The sequence below is a fragment of the Lepidochelys olivacea genome (genome assembly GCF_965140295.1).
Source record: "Lepidochelys olivacea isolate rLepOli2 genome assembly, chromosome: 1".
Classification (NCBI taxonomy): Eukaryota; Metazoa; Chordata; order Testudines; family Cheloniidae; genus Lepidochelys; species Lepidochelys olivacea.
This window is the reverse complement of record NC_140411.1, coordinates 281,036,234-281,048,009: the sequence shown is the minus strand read 5'-3', so window position 1 is coordinate 281,048,009 and position 11,776 is coordinate 281,036,234. Positions and strand designations below refer to the sequence as shown.

The 11,776-nt window shown below is 45.7% G+C and overlaps 1 protein-coding gene and 1 long non-coding RNA gene across 3 annotated transcripts; one reads left to right on the top strand and one right to left on the bottom strand.

The window, feature by feature from the left end:
- Positions 1–775: 775 nt before the first annotated feature.
- On the bottom strand, positions 776–6,859 carry LOC311515010. Its single transcript, XR_014710021.1, has 3 exons — positions 6,477–6,859; positions 2,674–2,763; positions 776–1,349 (listed from the first exon to the last, which is right to left on the bottom strand). It is a non-coding gene; the product is annotated as an uncharacterized lncRNA (long non-coding RNA).
- Positions 5,975–10,602, top strand: LOC311515009 (small ribosomal subunit protein uS9). 2 transcript variants are annotated; one of them, XM_084617800.1, is made up of 6 exons: positions 5,975–5,998; positions 7,182–7,237; positions 8,100–8,201; positions 9,316–9,412; positions 10,208–10,255; positions 10,387–10,602. In XM_084617800.1, the coding sequence occupies exons 2-6, from the start codon at positions 7,190–7,192 to the stop codon at positions 10,530–10,532; spliced, it is 441 nt and encodes a 146-aa protein (XP_084473926.1). In that variant the 5' UTR covers positions 5,975–5,998; positions 7,182–7,189; the 3' UTR covers positions 10,533–10,602. The 2 variants fall into 2 exon arrangements, with proteins under 2 accessions (XP_084473926.1, XP_084473925.1); XM_084617799.1 differs by lacking the exon at positions 5,975–5,998 and adding an exon at positions 6,958–7,091.
- Positions 10,603–11,776: the final 1,174 nt, after the last annotated feature.

The following is an 11,776-nucleotide window of genomic DNA, read 5'->3' as shown; positions in this document are numbered from 1 at the left end:
TCAATAGTGCTGCAAGTTCTGGTGGATCACAAGGGATGTTTCACCAACATCAACATGGGATGGCCGGGAAAGGTACATGACGCTCGCATCTTCAGGAACTCTGGTCTGTTTCAAAAGCTGCGGGAAGGGACTTTATTCCCAGACCAGAAAATAACTGTTGGGGATGTTGAAATGCCTATTGTTATCCTTGGGGACCCAGCCTACCCCTTAATGCCATGGCTCATGAAGCCATACACAAGCAGCCTGGACAATAGTCAGGAGCTGTTCAACTACAGGCTGAGCAAGTGCAGAATGGTGGTAGAATGTGCATTTGGACGTTTAAAGGTGTGCTGGCGCAGTTTACTGACTCGCTTAGACCTCAGCGAAACCAATATTCCCACTGTTATTACTGCTTGCTGTGCGCTCCACAATATCTGTGAGAGTAAGGGGGAGACGTTTATGGCGGGGTGGGAGGTTGAGGCAAATCGCCTGGCTGCTGGTTACACGCAGCCAGACACCAGGGCGGTTAGAAGAGCACAGGAGGGTGCGGTACGCATCAGAGAAGCTTTGAAAACCAGTTTCATGACTGGACAGGCTACGGTGTGAAAGTTCTATTTGTTTCTCCTTGATGAAACCCCCGACCCTTGGTTCACTCTACTTCCCTGTAAGCTAACCACCCTCCCCTCCTCCCTTCGATCACCGCTTGTGGAGGCAATAAAGTCATTGTTGCTTCACATTCATGCATTCTTTATTCATTCATCACACAAATAGGGGGATGACTACCAAGCTTGCCCAGGAGGGGTGGTGGAGGAGGGAAGGAAAATGCCACACAGCACTTTAAAAGTTTACAACTTTAAAATTTATTGAATGCCAGCCTTCTGTTTTTTGGGCAATCCTCTGTGGTGGAGTGGCTGGTTGGCCGGAGGCCCCCCCACCGCATTCTTAGGCATCTGGGTGAGGAGGCTATGAAACTTGGGGAGGAGGGTGGTTGGTTACACAGGGGCTGTAGCGGCAGTCTGTGCTCCAGCTGCCTTTGCTGCAGCTCAGCCATACACTGGAGCATACTGGTTTGGTCCTGCAGCAGCCTCAGCATTGAATCCTGCCTCCTCTCATCACGCTGCCGCCACATTTGAGCTTCAGCCCTGTCTTCAGCCCACCACTTACTCTCTTCAGCCGCCACTTACTCTCTGCAGCCCGCCACCTCTCCTCCCGGTCATTTTGTGCTTTCCTGCACTCTGACATTATTTGCCTCCACCCAGTCATCTGTGTTCTGTCAGTGTGGGAGGACAGCATGAGCTCAGAGAACATTTCATCATGAGTGTGTTTTTTTTTCTTTCTAATCTTCACTAGCCTCTGGGAAGGAGAAGATCCTGTGATCATTGAAACACATGCAGTTGGTGGAGAAAAAAAAAGGGACAGCGGTATTTAAAAAGACATATTTTATAAAACAATGGCTACACTCTTTCAGGGTAAACCTTGCTGTTAACATTACATACATAGCACATGTGCTTTCGTTACAAGGTTGCATTTTGCCTCCCCCCACCGCGTGGCAAACAGCGGGGAACATTTCTGTTCAGCCACAGGCAAACAGCCCAGCAGGAACGGGCACCTCTGAGTGTCCCCTGAAGAAAAGCACCCTATTTCAACCGGGTGACCATGAATGATATCTCACTCTCCTGAGGATAACGCAGAGAGATAAAGAATGGATGTTGTTTAAACGCCAGCAAACATACACTGCAATGCTTTGTTGTACAATGATTCCCGAGTACGTGCTACTGGCCTGGAGTGGTAAAGTGTCCTACCATGGAGGAGGCAATAAGGCTGCCCTCCCCAGAAACCTTTTGCAAAGGCTTTGGGAGTACAGCCAGGAGAGCCGCGAATGCCAGGGCATGCTTGCATGGTCACCTCTGCTGATGAGCTCTGCATGGTCACCTGCAGCTTGCCATGCTGGTCAAACAGGAAATGAGATTCAAAAGTACGCGGTTCTTTTCCTGTCTACCTGGCCAGTGCATCTGAGTTGAGAGTGCTGTCCAGAGCGGTCACAATGGAGCACTCTGGGATAGCTCCCGGAGGCCAATACCATCGAATTGTGTCCACAGTACCCCAAATTCGACCCGGCAAGGCTGATTTAAGCGCTAATCCACTTGTCAGGGGTGGAGTAAGGAAATCAATTTTAAGAGCCCTTTAAGTCGAAAAAAAGGGCTTCATCGTGTGGACGGGTGCAGGTTTACATCGATTTAACGCTGCTAAATTTGACCTAAAGTTCTAGTGTAGACCAGGGCTAAGTGGGTGATCAGAAAAGATTTTGCATGCGTTGATTTCCTGAACTGCAACACCTTCCCTAGTCTGGAACCTTTTCCTCCATCTTGCCATTCATCTGTAATTTCTCCTCTGCTTCTCACTGGGAACTTTTTTTCCCCATGATCTCTGTGAACATGGTTATTTGTGACATAATTTTCTCTCTCATGTTACATACTCTACTCCCTGAAGCATGAGCTTCTAAACTGGAATAGAAGCTAGAAGCTATTTAAGATTTGTATGGGCCAGAAATGGGGAAAAAAAGAAACAAACAAAAGAAAACCCTAAACCCAGTTCTTTCCAGATTCACTATTAAATGTCCAACTGTGTGCTAATTACCACTTTACTTTTCTAACAGAATATGGAAAGGCATATGGTCAACTTTACAAACCCTACCTGTAGCATGAATGTTAACGGCATTTCTAGACTGTTGGCAGAGATTGCAGCAGAAGATGACTATCTGAGTGGGAATGAATGTCACAGGATCTGCAAAAGCAAAATAAAAGTAAGTCTTATGCTAATAATGCACTTGAATGTCTCTATTTAACTGATTATTTAATACTTAAGCCCTGATCTGCACTGAGAATTGCATTGGCGTAGAGAAGAATCCACTCAATACAGGTTGGGAATTTATTTATAAAGTTGCTGGGCATCTAAAGGAAATCCTTTTGCAGGTCATATTTCAGGCCCCAATTATGCAAAGACTTAAACTCTATGCACTATGAGTAGCGCCTTTTACCTGAATAGAACTATGTAATGTGCATAAAATTAGGCACATGTGGAAATCCTCAAATGTTTGGGGCCTAAGAGGGATTACAACTATTCAATTATACTAGTTTAGGACTATTCAATATATTTATTTACAGGCAGAAGGATTGGTTGTTTAATGACAAATTAAATGTATAAATAAAAGTATCAACTATCAACAAAAATCTTTTTCAGAAATATGTATTCATTCAATCTGCAGTTTTATACACATGGATTCCATATAGCAGAAATGTCTTCATACTCATTATTATTGGCATGAGGGTTTTAGTGAAATATTAGATCTTACATTTCAAAAACACCAAGCTCCACAAAAGACACAATATTCCATATTGTCTGAGATGCTATTATATGTGAAAGATAGAGGCAAAAACCTAGATCCTGCAAAGAGCTCAGTGCAGACAGATGGATTCTGTACCTGTGCAGAGTCCACTGTCTTTAATGGGACTTCATGTGGGCACACGGATTTGCACACATGGAGTTTACTGCAGGTTGTACATATCGAAGACACTATTTTGATATTTCTTAGCATATGAAAAATTTAAATGGCAAAAAATACAGCTTTTTCACTACTATTTATTATCTGTGTTATCAGAGCACCAAGAAGCTCTACTCATGGACCCAAACCCCACCATGCTAGGTTCTTTGGGGCAGGGACCATCTTTTTGTGCAACACTTAGACATGGATCAGGGCCCCATTGTGCTGGGGCTTCTAGGTGATACAATATAAATAATAATTTGGATATCTCAGAACAAACCCAAGGAAGCATTATCATTTCCCAACAACTCCTCAGAACATCACTTTTGAGTTGATACCAAACATAATAAAATTCAGACAGCTGTGGAGTTTTTCCATGATTTGGTGTGAAGCATTTGAACACAGGTCATAACAGGTTCACTAGTGCAGTGCTCTTTTAATATTCACCATGCCCACCTGAGTAGCATTCCTTTATAATGACAGCTTTCAGAGTAGCAGCTGTGTTAGTCTGTATTCGCAAAAAGAAAAGGAGTACTTGTGGCACCTTAGAGACTAACAAATTTATTTGAGCATAAGCTTTCATGAACTACAGCTCACTTCATCGGATGCTTATGCTCAAATAAATTTGTTAGTCTCTAAGGTGCCACAAGTACTCTTCTTATTCCTTTATAAGACGTGCACTAAATAGCCTCTAGGTGGCACATGGATTCTTTTGTTTGTCAGATGTCTTTTTGTTCCATTTAGCAAAATGAACTCATACAAGGGAGAGTTTCAAAGTTAGGAGAAAATCTCTCACACTGTGCACAAACTTTAAAGAACTTGGGACTTCCTCTATTTCCAGACGATGCAATGTCTATCAAGCTTATATTTACGGAAACATTATTTCCTTTGTGGCTAAGGATAAGGCAGGCCTGTTTCAAAGTTAAAGTAGTAAACAAAATAAATTAATAGAAACAATTACAAAACATTATCCTGCAAAATCAGTGGAAAAATGTAAACTTAAAAGAACCATGTGCCACTGCACCAAGAGCCAAGATCAGAAGGAGTGGTTCTAAGTGTCTGGGATGCTTTACAACTCACATTGTCTTAGGTTAACTATCTCCTGAAATACTTTGGGTTATAGTGCCATTTGTTTTAGATTAAGCATTTAATTCTACTTTGCACCAAGTTTTTGTGTTAATATAGGACACAATCTTGAAAGCTGTTCCATACAGATAAACCTTTTTTACTCAGAGACTGGGCCAGTTTTATATTTTATTCACCACCTCGGTGGTGGTTACTCCTTATATGCTCAGATACTGTGGTATAGATACCTGAAAACAGCACCTACAAATAGACTGGGGAACATGAAAAAATGTATCCAGATGGGAGAGATCCCACTGATTCCAGTGAAATTCCCTCTCTTTGTAATGTGGAAACCATGCTGGAAATGAAAGACTCCTTCTTACCAACAACTTAAAAAAAAAATAAATTTAGAACAGGACCCATTGTGTGAAAGGGCCCAGGCAGAGAAAACCTCAGATGGGTGTGAGGAGCTGCTGTTGCCGTGTAACACTAGTCAGTACTATTTAGTGGATTATTTGGATTAGTTTAAGGATAATAACGTAGGTGAAAGCCTGTGCTGTTGTACAGGAGTAATTCATAAAGTGTAAAAAAATAAAAGAGCACAGAGAACTTAAAAACTGGATGGTAACAGACCACGAATCCCAGTGAAGATTGAACCTGGTGATAAACTCAACAGAAAGAGATCTCAACCATGCTTGTAGTGGTTTCCATCATTTCACAGTGACTCAACAGTCGTCCAAGGCTTCAGGATGACATGCAGTGACAATCCTAGAACCTTATTGTATAGTAATACCCAGTTACCATATAGATTTATCTTATAGCCTTTATCTTTATTATGGCGCTGAACATTGGACGACTGGGATTGACTGAGAGACATTTGGTAGGTTAGGGGGCTAGGACTGTGGGACGTGAGAGAGCTGGTGCTGGAGAGAAAGGACCAGGGGCAGCGAGTTATATGTGCCTGTGGTGCTCATGCTTCAGGAATATTCAGGGCCCAGCTCTACCAATGTTTGTGGCCCATTCTCTCCTGCAGCCCTGCCTGCCGCCCCCGCGCACCTCCCACGGAGCATCTACCGGCCCTGCCTTCCACCCCCGGGTAATTTAAAAGGGCCTGGGGGCCCCCAGCCACCACTGCCAGCAGCGCAGCAGGGCTAAGGCAGCTTCCTACCCTCCCTTGCTCCATGCCACTCCTGGAAGCGGCCAGCATGTCCCTGCAGCCCCAGTGTGTGTGTGTGTCTCTGTGCGCTGCCCCGCCCTGAGCGCTGACTCCGCAGCTCCCATTGGCCGGGACCTGTGACCTATGTGAGCTGTGGGGGCGGTGCCTGCGGGCAGTGGCGCACAGAGACTCCCAACCCCCTCGCCTAGGAGCTGCTGCCAGAGTGGTGTGCAGGTTGCTTTTGGGAGCTGCCTGAGGTAAGCGCCGTACTCCTCACCCTCTCCTGCACCCCAACCCCATGCTCCAGCCCAGAGCCCACCCTCGCGCTCCTTCCTGTACCCAAACTCCTTCCTAGAGCCCGCACCCCCTCCTGGACCCCACCCCAGCACCCTCTCTCCACCCAAACTCCTTCCTAGAGCCCGCACCCCCGCCCCAGCCCAGAGCCTGACCCTTCACCCCTCCCGCACCCAAACTCCCTCCCAGAGCCATGGGGGGTGGGTGTGTGTTGGAGTTGGGGGTTACTTGGACCTGTTCTGGGCACCACCCAAAATTATACAAACCTGCCGCCCCTGGAAAGGACGGGAGCCCTGGGACGGGGGGACGCTGCCAGGCTGATGCTGGGAATGGAAGACACCGGCCCTGGGGAAGATGGTGGGATTGAATGATGCTGAGGGGGCTGGTGATGGGACTGGGGGTAGGGATGTAAAATGTTAACCCGTTAACCATTAGTCTTACCGGTGAACCGCCTCAACCGGTCGCCCTCGGACCGGCCGGCCGGCCGCAGCCCCGGCCCCAGCTGTGCGGGCGGGATTGGCCCCAGCTCTGAATCGGTTAACCGTTTAAATGAAATATTTTTAATCGGTTAAACGGTTAACTGTGAAAACGGCGTTTACATCCCGAATTGGCGGACACTGAGAGGAAGGCGGGGGGCGCGGGGGATTGTGAGACGCCGGGGAGCTGATGCGGTGGGTGGGGGGGAGCGGGGGAGCCGCTGGGGACCGGTGCTGGGACTGGGGGCGCCGCTGAGGCGCGCGGGGCTGAGCGGTGAGGCGGGACACTGTGGGACGCGGCTGCCGCAGGGTGCGTGTGCGCGTGCGCGGCAGGCGGTGGAGGAGCTTCGGGTGGGGGTCGCGCCCGGCGCCGGCCTCTTCCCCGGCCGCTCTCTCAGCCCCGCCCCGCAGGTTCCGAGGCGCCTTTCCCCCCCCTCCCTTCGGGCAGCCGTAAAGCGCGGCGGGAAGGGGGCCGTGTCACGCGGCCGGAAGTCAGGCTGCGCTTTGCGGCCGGGCTGCCCCTGAGAAGCGGCTCCGGAGGCCCCGCTCTCTCTTTTGCTGCTGCTGTCTCTGGCGGAAGGTGAGTGTTCGGCAGCTCCGCGCTCCCTCCCCCCCCCCCCCCCCCGCCGCCGGGCCGCGCGCCGCTCAGCGCCGTGTCTGTCTGTTGCAGGAGGAGCCATGCCGGCCAAGGGGCCCCTGCAGAGCGTCCAGGTCTTCGGGCGGAAGGTGAGTGAGTGAGCGGGCGGGCGGCAGCGCCCCCGGGACTAGGCTGCGCTCCCCGGCCCGGCAGCTGCGGCCCCCGCCTGGTGATCGTGGCGTCGTTTCCCCGGCTAGGCCGCGGGGTGCGCGACGGGCCTGTGCGGCCCGGGAGCCGCAGGGGCCTCCACGTGTCTCGCCCGAGCCCAGCCACGCGGGGCAGAGCCTAGGGCTCCCGCATCCCGCCGCCGAGCTGCCCGGGATGGAGCCGTAGGCCGTCATCGCGATCGGAGCCAGGCCGCTGCGATAGGAGTGAGCAGCCGCACCCCTGTGGCGTGCGCCGGCACGTGTGTGTTCGTCCACACTCTCCCTGCCCTCACACACGCTCTCTGACACCCACCCACCGCGCCCCCATCCCCATAGGTGTTAGAAGTTTCCATCACGTACAGGGTTTACCGTGTGGGTCAACGGCTCTCAGCGCCCCCACTGTGCAAATTGTTCCCGCACCCCTGCTCTCCCCGCCCCCTATCACGCACGGGTGTCACTGTAAAAAGCTGCCTCCACAGAGGAGATGGCAGAAGGTGAAGGTAAGGGCTTCTGCGTCTTTATGATCTGGGCGGCCTGGCTGCTGCTAGTAAATTATGTCATCACACTTCCCATGTGAAGATCAAATTTTATGTTTTCAGCAAGGCTGACTTGCCTATATTAAGTCCCCATCTGACCTAGTACATTTCAGTGGTTTGCAGCAGTGGCTTTGCTTTAAATGAAAAATACTTTTTGAAATTTTGAGTGTCATAATCTAGACTGAAAGCACTGTATGCTAGTCTTTAAAGCAGTGGGTGCACAGCTGGTATTGTAGGAATGCTATACTCACATATGCTTGCTCTTTTAGAAAACAGCAACTGCTGTTGCTCACTGTAAAAGAGGAAATGGTCTCATTAAAGTGAATGGAAGACCCCTGGAAATGATTGAGCCTAGAACCCTACAGTACAAAGTAAGTACTTTATTGGTTTTCTTTAGACTTTAGTATATTTTTATGCGTGTGTATTCGTTCTCTCTCTCTCTCTAAATAAATAAAATTTGGAAGAGCAGAAGAGTTTCTTGTCATAAAGACATACACTAGATGATACATCTCATTTTTAGTGGTCATGTAGGCTGTTAGCTGTAGCTTGACTATTTGTAAGTTTGTATACAATTTTGGGAGTTGAGTACTCAGGTTAAATAATAAAAGCATAGAAGTGTATCCTCACTCAAGTCAGTTTGCAAAATGGGACTTAAGCTTCTGTATCAGTTAGGTGCTTGTCTCAATTTTACTCTGAGGTATTTTCTCAATTCACAAAAAGAAAAGGAGTACTTGTGGCACCTTAGAGACGAACCAGTTATTCTCATTAGTGTTGATGGGAGCAAAGCATATATATTGATAGGAGTTAATCTTCCTTAGATCTAGCTTCATAAAGTTTACTATTATCTAGTTTGACTCCTCAGTTAACGTCAAAGCACTTTACAAAGTATCATTACTCCCATTTACAAATGGGGAAACTGAGGCACAGGAAGGCAAAGTGACTTGCCTAAGGTCACCCAGTTGGCCAGCAGCAGAGTTGTGACAAGAATCCAGGTCTCCTGGGCAGTGCTCCCCTCTTATCCACTAGCGACTAGGCCACATTACCTCAGTGGTTTTTATTTAATTACCTTAGTGTGTGCACTGTAAATGCAAGGCTCATAGCACCAAACATTTTATAAATCCATACTTAGAAACCTTGCTCAAAACACTGATTGCTTCCTCTTGATCATAAATATGTTCTCATAATATGTGTAATACCCATCCTTGTACTTATTCACTACACCAGTGCTGACTTGGACTCTAAATACATTCTATGGGTGGTGTACCTGAGATCACTTATCCACTGACATTTTAAAAGCTCCCGTACCCCAGTCTGGGTCTATGCTGGTTATGTACTGTGTATATATCTTATGAACCTTGTAACCGACACTTGTAATCCCTCATAATCCAAGCCTGACCCCAGATGTACAGTACCTTTCTTCTTAACTTGTTTAAATTTGATTTTAAAAATTAACTTTAATAAAATTTTTATATCTGTATTTCGTAGCTGCTTGAACCTGTTCTCCTCCTGGGCAAGGAACGCTTTGCTGGTGTTGACATCAGAGTCCGTGTCAAGGGTGGCGGCCATGTAGCGCAAATCTACGGTACGACTCCTGTACAAGGTCCTTAGTGTGGGCTGGAAGAGATTAAACTACTTTATTAATCTACTTTGAACTACTTATAAAATACTTATAATTTATTAATATCTTGGGGAATAAACACCGTCTACAGTTTAAAGCTTTGGCTATTACAAATGCCAGTTTAATGGGTGTATATTGAACTATATCTGCGTCACCTGCTCTCATTTACACACACGAATGATCTGTATGAAACTGGCATTAGCATTTTCCTCTTCCAGTGCAGTATAAGTGATTACATGTGGTTGGCCATAAATTAGATTTTGGGATGAGGTTAAACAGCATTTTCTAACCACACTGCAAAGTCAAGCAGTTACTTGTCTCAGATAAAATTGCTCAAATAAAAATCCTAGAATCAGAACTCAACTTGTAACTTATTCACGTTGGGCAAAATAGAACATAAATTGCTTTTTCAGAAGTGTTAACGTTGCGCGGCTGCTAGTTAAGGCCTGTATACATTCATTAAAATGATCTAGCTCAGAAGACGCACAGGAAGCGAGTAGACGTATTAACCCAAATCTTCGTCTGTTTTAGTTAACCATCCTGACGTTATTTTAAAGTCAATCTTTGATTAAAGGGGGTAGCTTGAGGTGGAAGGTGTAAGACACAAAATGGTTTGATGTGGTTTTATCATTACATTTATAACTATTTTTCATTTGTCAAATTCCTTTCTGCCAACCCCTCCCCAAACCCTTTGCTATGTTTTCTATGTAAACCTGAATTTACTGGATATTATTGTTAACTTGTCTCTTTCCTCAACAGCAATTCGTCAATCTATTTCCAAAGCATTGGTGGCTTATTATCAGAAGTGTAAGTTGGCTGTTTTGATTTTGTTTTGCTAGCCTTTTTGAAGTGTTTAGCTTCAGACATTAAGTGCTATACGTAGAACAGTAATAGATGGAAGTTATAGAATGTTAGTCACAAATATGATCTTTTTTCAGATGTTGATGAAGCTTCCAAGAAGGAAATCAAGGACATCTTAATCCAGTATGATAGGACCTTACTGGTTGCAGATCCTCGTCGCTGCGAGTCCAAGAAGTTTGGTGGACCTGGTGCCCGTGCACGCTACCAGAAGTCTTACCGTTAAAATTGTTCATCCTTGTATCTTGCAATAAATATGAGGAAAAGTTAATAAATGTTTCAAGTTTCTAAATCTAGTATTTGTTTATATTGGATAACTGTTTTTTTCAGGGTTGGGAGCTGGCCTAAAAAAACCCCAACAGGTTAAGTGCTGGTGCCTAGGAATAAAGAAAAGCACTTTGTTGCTGTCAGATACTCATTTTTTTTCTTTGTTTCAAACAATAAAGTCTCCATCCTGTGCTCCATGCATCCTTGACAAACCACTAACAAATCTAGCAGTAGAGCTTCTATAATTGTTAACCCAGGGAAATTAAAAGATATTCTCTCAACCCTCCCCAAAACCCTGACCAAATGCTACAAAGCTGTATTAGTGCTGTTTCGGAGCAAGAGGAGTATGTTTCCTTCTTTGTTGAAAAATCTACAGTGTATGCGTGTTTAAGTGCAGTAGCAAACTTCATAAAATAATCTTTGCTATGTGAATTTTTACATTTGTATTCAAGACTAGAAAACTGATTTTTCCCCAAAAATCATGAAAGCTTTCATATGTTCATCATTCAAGCTAATAAATTCTTAAATATAATTTCTTATAATGCTTCAGAAATATTGAACATTGAAAGGGTTGCACAGTGCTCTGAAAATGAGAGAAAGGTCCTTACTCTGAGATGCTTTGATACTAATTTGGGCACATGTAATGCACCCTGTAACAGTTCAGACACACAGGGGTGCAGGTAAGAATGATAAACTGATATGTGATTTACAAAACACCCGTGTTATCCGTTTGAAGGACAGACATGTTTGCCTCCCTAATCTACACATGGGGAGTAATTTGGAAGGTGATCTAGATCAGTGGTTCTCAACCAGGGGTAAGTGTACCCCTGTGGGTACTCAGAGGTCTTCCAGGGGGTACATCAACTCATCTAGATATTTGCCTAGTTTTACCACAGGCAACATAAAAAGCCCTTGCGAAGTCAGTACTAACTAAAATTTCATAAAATGATTTGTTTATACTGCTCTGTACACTATATCCTGAAATGTAAGTACAATATTTATATTCCAATTAATTTATTTTATAATTACATGGTAGACATGAGAAAGCAATTTTTCAGTAATAGCGTGCTGTGATACTTGTATTTTTGTCTGATTTTGTAAGCATGTAGCTTTAAGTGAGGTGAAACTTAGGGTTATGCAAGACCAATCAGACTCTTGAAAGGGGCACAGTAGTCTGGAAAGTTTAAGAGCCACTGTGGAGGT